This window comes from Euprymna scolopes, chromosome 23 (assembly GCF_053919585.1).
Source record: "Euprymna scolopes isolate OS-2025 chromosome 23, ASM5391958v1, whole genome shotgun sequence".
Taxonomy (NCBI): domain Eukaryota; kingdom Metazoa; phylum Mollusca; class Cephalopoda; order Sepiida; family Sepiolidae; genus Euprymna; species Euprymna scolopes.
The window spans coordinates 55,528,922-55,546,430 of NC_136504.1; the positions used below are offsets into that span (position 1 = coordinate 55,528,922).

The 17,509-nt window shown below is 31.1% G+C and overlaps 1 protein-coding gene across 1 annotated transcript in view; it reads right to left on the bottom strand.

Moving 5' to 3' along the window:
- Nucleotides 1-14,510: 14,510 nt before the first annotated feature.
- Nucleotides 14,511-17,509, bottom strand: part of LOC145245907 (uncharacterized) — a 141,867-nt gene continuing 138,868 nt past the window's right edge. The window contains exon 17 of the mRNA XM_080107647.1: nt 14,511-17,424. Within this exon, the coding sequence (XP_079963773.1) occupies nt 16,228-17,424 (1,197 nt within the window). The 3' untranslated portion in view covers nt 14,511-16,227. The remainder of the gene's footprint in view (nt 17,425-17,509) is intronic.

A 17,509-nucleotide genomic window follows, 5' to 3' on the forward strand; every position in this document is an offset into this window, starting at 1 on the left:
CACCCTTACAGTGGGTATTTATAGTCTGTAAAGACTGAAGGAAGCCTTTTTTTTTTTATATTATTCTATACTCTTCGAATTATCTGTCAGCTTGAATGGAATTCTAGTGAGATCTAGTGTAGCTGAATCCACTCTGTTTGTTTTACAATTGTAGTCAGTATGTGTTGTTAACTGACCAGAAGTGACACAACATTTTAAAACATGTTTATTTTGTGAGATATTTTAGTTTGCTTGAAGCAATGTGCATAGTGTGAAAGGAGTTGTGTTTGAAGGCTACAGCAATGCGGTTTGTAGGAAACAGTGGACACGATTGGCATATAAAAGAATAATGACAATATCAGAAGGAATTTTCATTTTGTGTCTTTGTTAAGCTCTTGTTTTGTTTCTATTTAGTGCTTCCATGGGGGGGGGGAAGAACGTTTTTATTTCTTACTAACATTCAATCTCTACTGTTTTCTGTAGAAGCGGAAAAAAAAAAAAAAAGAAAAAGAAAGTATTTAGGTTAATTTCTACCCACCATTTTTATCCATGAACATATTTTCAAAGCAAAGAGCAAGGAAGCGAGCATCTATCACTGGTTCTGAGAAGTTATATTTTTTATTATATAACGAACACAGAATTGTTTTGTTTATTCTTGAATATTAATGAACTTTTTATCTGATAAAAACAAACATCTTTCTTTTATATAAAGCATATTTCTTTAATCATTGTATATTGAATTGTATAAGCGTCAATGCACGATTTGCTTATCAGATGATTTTTTTAAATATTTAATATCACTTACGTCCATACAGACAGAAGGAATGGAGACTATTCTACAGCAATCTTATGAGAAGAACAACAATAATTGTAGAAAATCCACCTGAAAAACAAAAGCTAAAACACGACTGAGACGTCTGTTTGAGAATGGAGAACCACATCATCAGAAGGCACAGTTGATTTTAGACAGTTCAAATAAAAACAAGCCTAAAATGCCAGAGCCAGAAATAATGCCCGAAATAATTAAGAGAAAATTGGACAGATTCCAGAAAAAAAAAAAAAAACTAGCATAGACAACTTACCTAGGTTCTGCACTTCCTATTTAATTACAGTGGCTGCTTCACCAGACTGTTTAGGGTGAAGAGGTTACACAAGCATGGTTAGTAAAAAGCAATACAAACTTCAAATGAATGCGACATCCTAATAAATACGGATGCTTTTTTGATAATTTGCAATCGCACTCTCCAGTCCAATTCCATATGGTCTAATTAGTCGTTTCCAAGATTTCCTAAGCCTATCAAACTTCCTGCGATTCAAGACATCCATGCTTCAACAGCGGTTTACTCAGGAGGATGAACACTCCACCGTACCAACGTAATTGATTTGTCCTTTGGATAATGCCTATGCTGGACAAATGTACTTTCAAAGAAATTCTTCAACCTAATGCGCTGGGTCAGATTTCACATTGCCAATTCATTGGTTTTGTCGTTGTGTGTTAGTTGGATGTGAGAAAACTGGATGAAGGCGCAGCATTCGCTGTTGTATAACATGATGCATCTAACACAGATGCTATACAACTAACTGTTGATGTGGGGGAGAACTTCAAACGTTATCAGAAGCAACAACTCAGAAAATTTTGCCTATGCTGTCATTTCTCTGAAAAAAGAAAAAAAAAAGGGTTCACATGTAGTAGCCACTATATATATATATATATATATATATATATTTTTTTTTTATTTATTTTTTTTTATTGTTTTTTTTGCGGCAGATTATTATTGAATGAACCTACCAGATTATCTAAACAAACAAAAAAAAAATCAATATTTAACCCTTTATGATCTGGTTGAACTAATTCGTTCAGTTGTAAATAAATGAATATAACGGCATAAATAAAGTGGTAATTTATTCAAATACGCCTTGTACGTATTAGTTCAGTATCTGTATAGCTGTCAGATACCTCTAGATTGCAACTGTCCATTGCTTTACATTCAGTATGCTGCCATCTGTGTTGGAGAGTGGAGGAATTTGTTTGTCATAAACACACTTTATTTCAAGTGCTATGGATCACAGTAAGTTTATGAAATGCAAAAATTTTCAGTGGTTATTTAACTATTGAACTTCATAATAAAAGATCATTATAGTGAAAGAGTCCGTAAGTCATACTATCATTACCATTTAAACTAAAATTAACAAATATTTTTTAATCACCTACATAATTCAGGTCATTAAAGAATTAAATATTTGTAGGGGTGCTCAGTTTCTAATGTAACGTTCTAGTAAATTGATCACCCATTTTAGAACCACTGGAGTTTTTAGGCCAAATTTTGTGAATTTAGCTTTATTTTAAGTAGTTTGGCCTTTTTTTTTTAAATTTCACTTGAAATTTTCCCTTTTTCCGATTATTTTCTATACATATTTATGGTTATCTTCAAGCTTTGTCACCTGACATTTACAAAGGTTTTGCTCGGATTAATTTTTTTTTAAATGGGTGATCAATTTACTAGAATATTTAAACATTGATTTTTTTTTTTTTTTTCATATTTTTTGTTAATCTGGTAGATTGGTGTCCATTCGCCGAAAAAAAAAAAAAAATAAAAAAAAAATAAAAAAAATAAATAAATAATTAAAAAAAAATATAGTGGGGAGTACCGCTAATACATGTGAACCAAAAAAAAAAAAAAAAAAAAAAAAAAAAGGTTTAAATGAGAATATGAAAAAATAAACTTGTAACAAATGACATCTTCCAAATCATAATGCAAGGTGATTCATTGACATCTATGTTGATGACACAACCACCTATAGCAGCACTTTGGGGAGCACTGATCAAAATGTTGCTGATTTTTTTTATCTTCTGATTTGGAGCATGCAGTTCAATGAAGGAAAAAAGTGGCTTGTTACTTCTAACGCCTCTAAAACCAAGTCACTATCTCCTTTCACCACCAACACTCAAATCCTTGTTTTGCTCAAGTTGAAATGAATGGTTAACTTTCACAGCAAACCTAAAATGGAAGACGTATATCCAATCAGTTGCTGGCAAAATGCTTGCATCATTCTTCCACTCAAGAATGCACCTGCATAAGAGCCAAATACGTTCTAAGATTCAGTATTGCTGCCACATCTGGAGAGGTGCTGCTCAGAGCATTCTTTGGACAAAATACAAAATCAAATTCGAAATCTAGTGGGGAAACAATCTTCTTTACAGTCTATTTCTGAGAGAAGAGACGTTGCTAATCTTTCTATATTCTATCGTTATTTCCATGATAGATGCCCGACTTCAATCTCTGGTTGGCTGTAGCAGTTTTTGTTACCAGATATTCTCTATTTAAACACTGTCCTCGTGAGAAGATAAGTAATGTGGTGAAAATCCAGCTCCCTAAAAGGAACACCTTGGATTGGAATACAAATAGAAATTGCTTCACTGATCGAAAACAAAAATGGTCGAGTGTAGTATCAGAGCACCCGTCTAGCAGAAAACACTATCAATAATTTCCCCCACTCTTTATCTGTACCTAAACCTAAACGTAGATTCCATGAACAAAGCTTCTTTATTAGAACTGCACGCCTATGTAATTGTCTTCTGTTTTCCTGCTTTCCAGCTGATTACAATGTGGTTGTCTTCAAGTCTAACGTAAACAAGTTTTTGATGAGCCGTTCCATATAAGTTATCAAATTTCCATTACTAACGATTACTATATTGTCCAATTTCTACTGTACACTCTTCAACCCTTATCTTCGAGTGGCCTCCAGGCCTTGATAAGTGGTGATGCCCATGTAAAAAAAATTAAGAAAAGATACGGCACTTTAGTTTTGCAACAAGATGGTAAGGAAGGCGTCAAAATGCATTCCACTTTGAAGACTTTTAATAAAAAATTTTGGTCAATGTGCTTCGTTACGCCAACTGAAGATGCCTGAACATTTTTCAATAAATCAATGACTTCTATAGGTTTTCGGGTATTCTAAAAAGGAATATTGCAGGTAAAATTAGCACAAACAAATAGTTTTTGAGATATAAATACCTGTATTTGAAAATGTAAATCACTGGTGGCCATGTTTGAATGAACAGCATATGAAAGCGGCAAACCCTCAGTTTTTTTTTTTTAAGTGCAATTCCGAAGCCCTTCTTAATATGGGGAAGTTAGGGGTGTTTATTCCAAAAGCCGTTCTTAACATGGGGAGGTCGGGGGGGGGGGTATTCCGAAAGGTATTTTCTTATTTTCAATCTCCTCATGTTAAGAATGACTTCCGGAGTAAACAGGTTGGACAACCAGTGCACATTAACCAAATTTTCTTGAATTTGACTTCTTGAAAGTAATTTTTGGCAGGTGGAATTAGCTAGAAATTACCTTGAATAAACGTTTTCATTTCATAGACTTAACTTCAGGGTGAGGAAAAATGACTATAAGAAGGAGAGAGCACGTTCATTTCGTAGACTTAACTTCACGGTTCGTCTGCGCATGCTCACTGAACTATTTCATTAAAACAACAATGCATAATACGGGTATTTATATCTCAGACTTCCTGAAATATTAGTTTTCAGCATACCTGAAAACCTCTAAAAGTCATAATTTTTTTTGGAAAATGTTGAGGCGTTTTTAGTTGGCGTAACGGAGCACATTGACCAAAATTTTTTTTTTCTGAAGATTTGTTATTTTAAAAATTAATGCAAACAATCACTAGAAGAAGAAAATATTACTAAAAATGATTATGAAAACCAATAAGACTTGATTAAAAATAAAAAATTTTTTAATCAAATTTCTCATTTACATTTTACGAAAAACTTTTATCCCTGCGAGTTTAACAGAATTAAAGTTAAAGATGAGGTAAAATTAAAAAAATTTTTTTTTATATTTCAGCAAAATATTGTTTAAAAATATGATTAGATTCTTTACCTTCAAATATTAATTTTAAGGAGAGAACATGGTAAAATTTTCTTTTGTCGTTAACACTTTTTTTTCTGTTAGTTTTTCAAACTAAACATTTTTGTTATTGTTAAAATGAATATAAATACTGAAAAAAGATTTACTTACCAACTTTAAATGAAATTAGAAAAGCCTGAAAGCCTAAAATATTTCAATTAAATATACAAATCAAATGTGTTTTTCAATCAGGATGAAGCAGTACTAGCACATTAATATATTCTTTTTATTATTATTCAAATTTATTATATATAGCCTGGGTGCCCGGTGTTCCCAGGGTTTTTTTGTAGGTGTGTGTTGAGCAAAAAAAAAAGTGGTAGTAGGCAGGCAGGTTCGAACCCATATCGCAAAGGAGGCAAAGAATGTGAAGAAAAAAAAAAAAAACGTGACATCTTTGCTGTTGCACTCATTGCCAAACCAGAAGTGACGTAGGTTTAAATTAAGGCTAGACAATCTAAAAGAGGGGATGATTTTCAAAAATATCATCGAAAAAAAGCGATCCCCTCTCGGTAGAAAACTGCCCAGTTAAGGGTGAAGGAGGGTTTTTGGCCAATTTTTCGATATTTGTCGTCCAAATTGTCGAGCTTAAAAATGATACTGATCTCGTGAAAATCCATCACCTCTGTCAAAAGTTTTAGGCAGACATACAAACATACATTCATACAGATAGGTGAGATTTATATTATAGAATAGTGGGGGTGCCCGGCGTTGCCTGGGTGTTTAGAGGTGTGTCTGTGTTGAAGGGGTGGGGGTAAAGTAGAACAAAATGGAAACTTACCCTGTTTAAATATAAAAAAAACGATGTTAAACTTAAAAAAAATAAAATAAAAATGCAGTGATTTTAAAAATGGGGGAAAAAATCTTTTGTAGGTGTGAAAGAAAAAAAAAGGGGCAAGTAGTATCGAACCCGGAGCCTTGAGGCCAAATAGGCTGACGATATACACCTGCCCTACAGTGACGGAAGCAATGTAAGACATTAAATTTAGCGATTAAAAAGTGAATGAGTTCAAATTGAGGTCAAACATCACGCTATTCCGCAGTTAACTATTTTTGCAAGACAGTTTTTTTATTGAGGTTTTATTTTTTCTCTCCCCAACTTGATGGGGGGAGCCCAAAATATCAATTGTCTGATATAACGGTTTTCACCAACATTGAGATATTAAATTTTTTACTCAAGCTAAGTGCCGCCAAGTTTTTTTTTTTTTTTCAATTTCGCTTTTTTATACTGAAAAGCCAATGACATGCATGGGCCAATAAATATGGCGAAAATTATGCGTAAAAGTTGCCCAAATTTAAGTCGTTTCTTAAATCTTAGCATATAAAAGTTATAAGAATGAACAAGAAAGCTGAGAACCACCCAGAAAAAAGCCTTTGGCAGACATACAGAAAAAACGCAAACACACACATTTTTGCTTTTATATAATAGATGGTGCTGTACAGCAAATAATAATACTTCAATTAGCTATATATACCAGTTGTTTCAAAAGTTATGGGAAATCAGTAAATAGAATAATGGTTCATATTTAAGGTCAAATGGAACTGTTTTGAAATAACAAAAAATAGTGATTTGAAAATAAAGCTAATGAAATAAAATAAAACTAAATTGAAATAAGTAAAATACATTTTTTTTTTTACTATTTAAAAATAAAAATAATAGAACTCTTTACAGCTTTGAAGGCAATGGCCAGGATTCCATATACCTTAAACTGCTAGTATAGATGCCAATCGAAATATTGTATAATTTCATATGTAATAATTATATTATCTTTTTACAAATTTAGTTAAGCACAGTTCCATTTGATGAAAACCGGTTTTCTTTTTTGTCACAGACCATCTACTAGTTGGCCAGTTGTATACAAATCCCAAGAGTGATAAAAGCCTTCTATCATGTCTTAAAGTGACACAATGTTCAACAATCAAGATCGGAAATGTGCCGCTATACAACTCATGCTCTCTACCGATCAAAGTTATGACAACAGGACCATTGCCAGCACCTTCAAAATGCAAATCCGGATGGTTCAACGCTTGAGGAACGTGCCTAGAGTGATGAAAACAAAGTTTTCGGCCATAGTTATGGTCTTAAGCGCCACTCAGATGACTGCTGGCTGATCCTAAGTGTGGCAAAAGGACTTGGCACCGACCCACAAGTCCAAAGAAACTCGGGCTTGACTTCAGAAGGAGTGCTACAACTTTGCACCCTTCTCTCACTGGCCTCCCTCCTACCTGAACCTACTGAACTACTTTGTTCAGTTATACATTGAGAACATCACCAATATGACGTTCCACAATACCAAAGCCAATATGATCGCCACCATCTGCCGAGCTCCTGCTGATGCTTGTAGAAAAGGCATGCTCCCGTTCCAGATCCGTATCAAGGTGGTAATTGAAACTGAAGGCAGCTTCATTGAATAGATGTCAGCGCTACTACATAATCAAGTTACCTGAATTGATTTTTTAATAAAAGTTTTAAAATAAAGCTGTAGTTGTTTTCTTTAGGACGATACTTATCTTTCTACCCTGTATATATATATATATATATATATATATATATCATGCAAAAGAAAAAAGGTTTTAACAGTTATAAAATGAGAAAATTGAAGTAAGAAAATCACAAAACTTTCAAATGATAAGCACAGATTTATTTTTTGATAGACATTCTTTTATATATTATTTTGTCTTCATTTTTATAAAGTATAAAAAAAAAAAAAAATCACCACAAAGGACAACTTCCAAAGCAAAAGATGGAAAAATATATAAAACTGAGACTAGCAGAAAATGACTTGCAACCAGACAGCAGTAATGATAACAATCAAAAGTTGTAATCAGATATTAAAAAGAAAAAAAAAAAAATCACAATTGAGTCGTACAGCTGTCTAAAACGTTAAAAGAAAAAAGAAGTGAGTTTTGTCTTTACAATTAGATTAACATTTTAATGTTAATGATAAAATAAAATACAATATATTTATATATATAAAAAAAAAACATAACTGGTAATAAAAATATCAATAAAGAAAACTGTTCAAATTGTTAAAGAATTTACACCAAAACACTTTGCCAAAGCAAATGTCCTCCTTAAATTGAATAAAATTCTATCACTTTGATTAACCTTTTTTAATTGGCAAAATATGTTAGTAAGATCGAATGAACATTTTACATTTTGTTATCCAATAACCAAATTATTACATATAATATATTCATATGGCATAAAATTGAATATGATAAAAACAAACAAAAAATTAGTCTTAAAAAAAAAAAAAAAAAAAAGTATTTGATCAATTATATTTTTCTACTTGTAAAAGATAACCATTTTTAATGAAGATAAATGAATATATTCACAGAATATAAAAATAACAAAAAAAAAACAAAAAAACAAAAAAAACTCCTCATCCTCAAGCCACAAAGTAACCAATTTCCAAGCATCATAGGAGCAGCTAGATCTGTCAAGGAAATTATTTTAGGAATGACTATATATACTTAAGCTATTCTGAAAAAAATGTTAATATTTAAAAAATATAAGACTAAAAAAAAAAAAAAAAAAAAATGAAAATCTTAAATTATTTCATTGAAACTGATCAAGACTATTAATCGTAATGACAATCTTAAAACGAAAAAAGATTGAATCTTTAAAACAATTTTCAGTGGACATATAAGATTTCACGTTCACTTGATAGTTACCAGAAGAAAATTTTTTTTTTTTTTTTTAAATAAAAAAATTAAATAAATTTTAGAGTAGACTGGAAGTTCTTGAGAATGTATTAAGTCCTGGTGATTATGTTATATCTAAACTTACATAGCAAAACTGACCACTCTTCTTCAAATGTAAAACTTGTACAAGTCGATTAAAAAAAAAAGTTATGCAAATTTTATTATATCTAATCAGTAGTAATTAAAACGATTTAAACAAAAATACAAAAAAATTAAATAAAATTTTTCAGTGAAATGATATGTCATATACATTTGTTCAATTTCCATAAAAGAAAGAAAAAAAAAAAAAAAACATCAAATGAAAATATTAAAAAACTTCATCTGAACAACCAATGAAATTATAATACTGACTGGGCAAGAAAGATACATATGGTCCAATAGCAGTTGAACCTTTCTATGATCTAATCGGGGATGAATGATCAGAAAGAAAAATTTCGATAAAGAATGGTAAGTTGGAGTTTCGGGGTAAGATGTCTTCTTCATGCAACAGCATATTTAGTAAAATGCTGGTCAGAAGGCCATACATAGAAAACTCTTACATAGATTGGACAGAAAACTCACCGTACCTTCACAAGAATTTTATTAAACTTTTAAGGAAATGTTGAAAGTTACTGGAGTTCTATTGGATGTGCATTATATATATTGCTTAGTTTTTTGGTTTTATTTAGTAATGCCATATAATCAATGTTTTATTTGTGGCTGACATAATTCTTTGCATCAAAGACAGAAGAATTCTAGAGAGATAGAACCGCCGTGTCGTTTTGAACAATGATAGAGCATAATCACAAATGATAATGATTATTTTGACATATTAGTCTGTTCTGTTCTTAAAAAATTGCTAAAGCCAATGAAATTAAAAATGGGTGGAGACTTGATCAGAGTGCTGTTTACACTATGATTTCAATGGGCCGTTAAAGCTCAATTTCACTGGATAAAATAGTAATGGACTTATTGCCACAATAAAATAATGCTGTTCACAATCACTGGTCGTTTTCTGAGTTTTTCCTTTCTTTGGTTCAGTTCATAAAAGGTTCCAGACCTGAAAATACTCTCAGTTAATTCTTTTCAACCAATAATACAGATAATTCATGGATTGATCTTTTTCTTGTTCAGGTGGATCAGCTGTTTCTCCTAGATTCAATTCTCACTAGTAACCTATATTTTTCAACAGTTCCTTGCTTTTCAAAATACATGTGAGGTAAAGAAAAGCCATTTTATAGTGAAGATAATAAGACAAGTCTGTGTCACTTTCACTTGATGCCATTTCAAGTTCATCATCTCCACCACAGAAATATTTAAAAAAAAAAAAAAAAAGATGGGAAGAAATTTCTGTCCAATCTAATATTTCAAAAGATAATTTACTAATAGTGCACTACAACAAATATTGAGATTTTGTAATTTTTTTTTTTAATCAAATCTATTTTTTGGTGCATCAGACTGTTAAACGAGAGTTTTGTTTTTATTTCTCACTCCTGAAAGTGCCGAATTGTTTGATCTCACATTAAAAAAAACAAAAACATGGAGGAGCATAGAAGTGAAACACGAAAAAAATTAGATATAATTTTATCACTTTGATGAAGTTATTTTCTTTTTCATAAAAATCTGAAATGTTGTATTAAAAAAAAACAAATTAAAAGAATTCAACTATACCAACATTTTAATTATGGCATATTCACATCGGTGATCTAATGAGAACCTGTGTCAATCTTAAGCAACAGAGAGCCTGGTCAGTATGAAATGGGTGAATATTTAGGAATACCAGAAGCTCTATGTAGGAGGGTGGCAACACCTCCCTGCAAAAATCTAATGTCATTAAAATTATCTTATTTGTGTGGGATCTAAATGTGACTGGAATTCTTGTGAATTTGATATTCCCTGGAAACTGAACCTGCTCAGGGTACATGCCACATCAAGACCAGGACACCAAAATCTTTGCTTCTTGATGGTATATTTTGGAATTGCCTGAAATATTTTTTATCAAAAATAAAATATTTTCCTGAATGGGTATTTTCACTTATGTTTCATCGTAATAATAGCATATACATCTATATATTATGGACTAAACTTTTTGTATAAGCAATATCGTCTGAAGAGGTTTCTAGTTACTTGTAACTGGCTGACCGAAACATGCTCATTAATGTGTCCTCCTTTTTCTTTACTCTATTCCTTCTGCTTCACTATTTGTTACCAAGTAAGATCTATGACTTACTTGTAGTTTCATCAAATACTTTTGCAAGCAAAATCCGATCCCGCATTTTGCCAAATCCTACCCTCTGATGAGAAGGAAAGTATTTCTTCGAAACTCTGCGGATTAAGGACTATCCACTTATTTTGTGCTTTCTTTTTTAAAATTAAATATGTTTTTAACTCTTTTTCAAAGTGCTTTTTTTAACATGTTTTATTAACTACTTGTTCTTATATATATATATATATATATATATATATATATGTGAATAAGTTGCTTATACTAGAAAGCTAAGCCTTAATAAATGTAATATGGCACTACGTCTTCTATTAGTTTGTCAGTCATTACTGAAAAATATCAGCATTATAAAATAAATCTGAGTAGGAGGAAATTTTATTTGACATAAATGGAACAGAAGTACATTATTTTTGTTGTAAAGATCATGAGCCACGTTTCTACAAAATAAACTGAATATCAGAATAAAATATTGGGTTTCTAGACCATATTATATCAATGAAAATATATGCGAAACAGACAGGTACTTCTGTATTATACAGATTGTTTTTTTTTTTATTAAGAAATGTTTTTGCTTAGCTTTTTTGATGTATCCACATATAAAGGTAAATTTAAAGCTATTGCCATTTTTATAACTTATTACAAACTTCATCAATGCCGAAAATTATTAGAATTGAATCTGCAAATCTCCAAAAAATGGTTTGTCTTCAAGAATTTTTTTTTGATTCTGGAAGCATTAAAAAATTTAAAAAAAAAAGAAAAAAAAGAAGAAATATTGTTTTTGTTAATTTCAAAACCTCAAACAGATGTTGATATTTATTATAAACAGGTGCAAAGTCGTACAGATGTACAAACATACAGTTATCTATAGAAAAATAATGAAATATAATTTAATAAAAAGATGATTACTTCAAAAGATTTGTTGATAACTTTCAAAATATCCTCAACAGATAAAATTTAAAAGAATTTATTTTAATATATTTTGATTCAACTTTCAGAGATCATCATCCTGGAAACTTCCAAGGAGTCATTGAATCTCGGAAAGACGAGAAAAACAGAAAGAGTTTATTAATCCAGATTATGATATTACAATAATGATTATTATTAAGTCAAAATTAAACAACACTACTGCTGACAAGATGTTATACATTCCAACCCGGTTATTTAACATATTAGCTAAATCAGTACAACAGGTGTTTTATTGTTATTATTATTTGATTAAGAAAGAAAATAGAATACTGATTATTTTTACCATTTCAGAGGCAGGGCAAAATTCAGGGGAGAGGGTGACAAAAACTGAACCAGCAGAACTATATCACTAATACAAAGCAAAGATTAACAATATTAGACTAACAAAATGAACAGCTATTTCATTATTATAGTAGTACCACTGGGCTAATATAACACTTGCGCGTGTCACATTTTGCATCAAGGTTGGTGTTGTTATTATTAAAATTTCTCAGAATGAACAGCTATTTCATTATTATAGTACACAACAAGAGTAACAACTAATTCAACCAACGGAAAATAATTGAAACAGAAAATTGTGAAAGAGACTTGTCATTAACAGAGAACATCAGATTATGGTTCATATTATTGCAATATAAATGAATATCGGAGAACGATTTAAAAAAAAAAAAAAAAAATAATATATTAGTGATATAATAAATTATATCTAAAGTTTTTTTGTTGGTTTAATTTTTACATTGAACGATTTCATTTTCAAACAAAACTCGAGAAATTTCTTAAACGTTCACCACCATTTAAAAACAACTTACTTAACAGGTTGATACATTTGTCAAACATCAAAATACATATTCTGAATTTCTCTAAAGCAACTCTTAAATCTGAACAATTTCAGTTTCAGATTTATTTAAAGCAAATTTTTTTTTATAAAACTTATTTAAATGTACACATCATTATAAAGTTGGTGCAGTAACTTTCTCAAACGTAAAATATGCATAACAAATTTCTCTAATGCAATTCTTTTCAAACCTGAATTTTCTTATTTCAGTTTTATTTTACTTAAAATTAACAATAAAAAAATAACATAAAAAAGATATTAAGTTCTAATTATCTTGAATTCAGCTAATGCATCGTTGATAGCATTTGACACGTAAATAACACCAAGATAAGCAATCCTTATAAGCTGCAATGATTTTCAAATAAATAATACCACTGTATTGGCGACTTTGCTAATGTTAAAAGCAAGCCGGTTATAAATTAGCTCTGAAGGCCAATATATCAATTTGTAGCCATAATACAAAAATATATAGCACAGTAATTGCATCAGACTTAATACATTCATAATTTAAAAAAAAAAAATACAAAAATTGATTCAATATATAGTGCAAGAATTGGAGATAATATGGGTTTAATATTGGAAATTCATTTCCAACGAAAGTATGTTATGTATTAAGCTGTTTTTATTTTTGTTGATGCTATTGTTTGTGCAGATAACTAAACAATCAATTAATCCACAGAATGGGAAATACACAAAATGAAAAAGTCCTGTACGAGTCACATTTTTCACTTTGTCGGATTGTTCATCTAGCAATCTTTACCGTGCTAATAATAGCATAAACAAAAAAGCAGTTTAATACAAAATATACTGTATAAGATATGGTGATGATACCTATTAAAAAAAGGCTAGGACAAAGGGAGACAACTTTTATAGACCTGTCAAGGTGGGTTGCAAACAAAGCTATTTTAAATAGGCAATAGTTATTATAAAAAGAAACACATTCTTAAATTAGGATATTCGTGAGATCCTCATTGATAATCTCACTGTAGTTCTTTATTTCTAAACGTTTTATTTTTTTTATTCACATTTTTAAAAATTTTATTAGAACCCTTACTGCATTCCTTTCACATATGTGTGCGTATATATATATATATATATATATACGCATACACAATTAAATGATAATAACATGTACTTAGCTTTAACACTGCACGGTATCACCAATCATCAAAAATCTTTATTATCAATTTTAGCTCTAATACATTTATGATGATCCGTGATACTGTGTTAGTATTGATTCAGATCTGTTCAATAGGATATTAAGTTCATTATTTGCTGTCCAAGTTCAATTCTGATCAATTTTGAAAGATGCAGTTTTGTTATCCACATACACACATATATATATATATATAGATATAATAATTCTCCAAGATAAAAATATCAAGTTTTCTCAGTTGGTCAGAAAAGTAATAAATGACCAAATAAGAAAACTTGATATTTGGATCTTGCAGAATTATTATATTACACTATAATATGCTTTGAAAACCAATAAAAAGGCATTCATTGAGCTTGGACTTTTTTCAAAATTTACAAAATATATATAACATTTTTTTTCTTTTTTTTTAATTATAAAAAACATGATTTATGAGAAAGATTTTTTAATCCATTAAGCTTCAAGTAAATGATTAATTCATATATATATATATATATATATATATATATATATATATATATATATATGATGAACAGTTACATAAACACAATCAGATTTTAATCATAAATCTCACCGGAATATTAAAAATAGCTTAATGAGTTCCATGATTTAAACAGGATTGCATCTACTTATTCACTATATTTGTCTAAAATATGTATATTTATATACATTTTATGTAAATTTTTATTTATATAAACATTTTGGGTTACATAAGTGCATGCATGTTTCAGTTACAGCCTCATTTATGCAGAGTTTTTTTTCGGTCAAGCCTTTTAATTTTTCACTCTGACAACTCAGCTTGGGGTGGCTCAACCTAAATAAGGCTGTTGTTGAAACATGTATGCACATATGTAGCTAAAAGTGTTTGTATGAATAAAAACTCATACTAAATAAATATATAGCTCTACTTGTTATAAAGCACTATTATATAAACTTGTTATTGAGCATTATTATATAAGCACTGGCAATTGGATGATTACCCACCTCCTTTGAACAAAACCTTATTGGATATACTGTGTGTGTGTGTGTGTGTGCGTGCAAGGAAGAGAGCAAGACAAGGTAGATAGTTCTATTAAAATATAAGAAACAAATACGAAACCAGTCTAAAAATATGGATAAAAACTAAATTGAGATTAGTTATTTTTATCTATAAAATTATATTGAGTAGATTTTTAAAAGTTAAACCTATTTAGGTTCAACTTTTAAAAAAATCTACTCAATATAATTTAAGCATTTAAGATGACAAATCAGACTTTGTTTCTGACTAGTCAACATTTGCTTGTTATTGTTTCCCTTGCTATTGACAGTATTATAACATACTCTGCTATAGTTTATTTAAAAAAAGAATTGCTTAGTCCAACCTAGAGAATCTAGGTGCAAGTGCATAACCCCTATTCCTTCCCATGAGAAAACAAAAATAAAGAAAAATATTTATGGTGCATGAATCTGTGGTGGAAAGAAAATATCGTACATCAAAACTCATGTAAATTGATCATGGAGATTTATTTAAAAAAAAAAAAAAAAAAAAAATCAAAGCTTATGGATTGACAATTTCTCAATGCTATTTCGCAAATAGTTTAAAGGACAAGGGAGATAATTCCAAATAATTTAAACTTTTGTGAAATTTTGAAAAAGTATTTTTAACATGAGAAATATTGGAAATAACTCAAATTCATCACTGGTCAAATCTTCCTTAAGATAGCTCTCCAGAAATAGAGTTTAAAATCAGCCTTGTGCATCATTGTAATGCCTACGAATTCCCACTAATTGCTTAAAAGTGATTTTCTTTATAAAAATGAGTCTACTTGACAACATATGTGATTTTTGGTGTATGAAATTTTCTTTTTGTTACAGGTACATACATAATAAAGATTTTTCCTTTTTTTTTCTAGAAAAACGAGGGATTATGAATTAGTATTACAAAGTATTATGAAATATTTTTATCTACTCACCGAAAAAAAAAAACAATCAGCAAGGGCAACAACTCATTTTTAAGTGAAGATTTGTCTACCTTACAACTTAAAATTTATTTTTCATTATCTAATGTTAAATTAAAAAAAAAATAAATATGAGCTAAAATAACTTCATTGTATCCCGGGCAATGCCGGATCAGTACAGTTAATCAATTTATATAATTCTATATTCAAAAAGAATATAGACAATGGAAATTGTTTTTAAAAAAATGCTTGATTTAAAAACTAGAACATTCTTAGAATTATTTTCTGGCCTCATTCTGCACAAATCTAGAAATTATTAATGGGAATCAATAATAAAAAAAAGTTGAAAATCTTAAAAGAAAACTAGAAAAATATGAAACATAAATAATGAAAACGCATAATAAAAATAGAATGGACAGGATGAATGCATGTGTCAAGCAGACATCGGACTGTGACAGAAGTTAAAAATAAATTAAAAAAAAAAACAAAAAACAAAAATAAACTAAAAAAAAATTTGACTTTTCCAATAAAATCTAAGACGTTAATTCAAATGAAACAGCAGTGGTGACAGAAGTATTGCATGGCGTGGTTATTATATTGTTTGTTGTCGACGAGGTAATAGAATGTGCAGTATTCTTATCAACACAAGGAGTAATGTCACATTCCGAGATGTTGCTAGGAAGAGGAGGTGTTGCTGCTGCTGATATCTGAACCCCAGTTGCTACAGCAACAGGTGAAGAGGAGAGAGTGGGTAAAGCTACCAAATCCTTGTTACTGCCACAACTACTTCCACCACTGCCTCCCCCCTCTTCTTCCACCTCCTCATCGTCCTCCTCTTCTTCTTTCGCCGTTTCCTGTTCACTGCTATCGCCCTCTTCATCGATGCATGTCTGGGAAGCTTTAACCCAGTCTTGAATCAATTTGTCTTTCTCTACAGCTTTCACTCTGGTCAGATTAATCGAGCTCTCCGCACAGTTTGTTGTCGTCTTGTCTAGCTGGCCCTGCTCGGAGTACGTATCAGTGACGATTGTGGAGCTCCCCTCGCCGATTGTCTTGGACGAGTGGGTCGACATCACTTCGCTGGTGTCTCCGATCGTGCGCACTGAATGTTGGGACAAGATCTCGGTGTTTAGCTCGTATGTGGCCGAGTGGATAGAGTCAATGTGCGGGAGCTCACCCAGAGCTTCTTGGAACAATAGGGAGTTGTTCCCAGAGCCGATGTCATCCTCTTCATCAGCACTGTCCTCTCTGTCAACATCAGCAGAAGACAAAGATTCAAGATGGTTGACATTATTGCCGCTGGTCATAGCTTGAACACCGCTGGCTGGGTCATTACAGTCTTCCGTGTCGGCCTCGTTTCCATCGTCAATATCCCCCATCATGGAGGAGGAGGAGACGCACACTTGGTTCAGACAAAGCGGGGAAATCTTCATCTCAGACTCACCACGCCCTGCAATTTCTCTCTTGGCTATCTCATTGCCTCGACTGTCGGTTTCGGGCTCAGATTGGGGGTAATTTTCCGAGATTGGCTCCGAGAGAATACTACTGGCAAATGAGATACCGCTGCAGCCAGACGGGGTTCGTGAGTGGCCCATGTGAGCAAAGACTTGGGCTGTGTTGGAATAGATCTGGGGGATGTTCTCTTGGATGTCCTTTTCAATCATGGCTACCATTTCTACATAGGACTGGCGGGCTTTCTCAGTTAATTCCATCAGCTTCTGGAAATTTTCCTGCAAGAATAAAGTAATAGAAGTGAATCAAAACTAGGATGTCTACATCTGATCACGAATGCAATTAAAAAGAAAATATTTTATT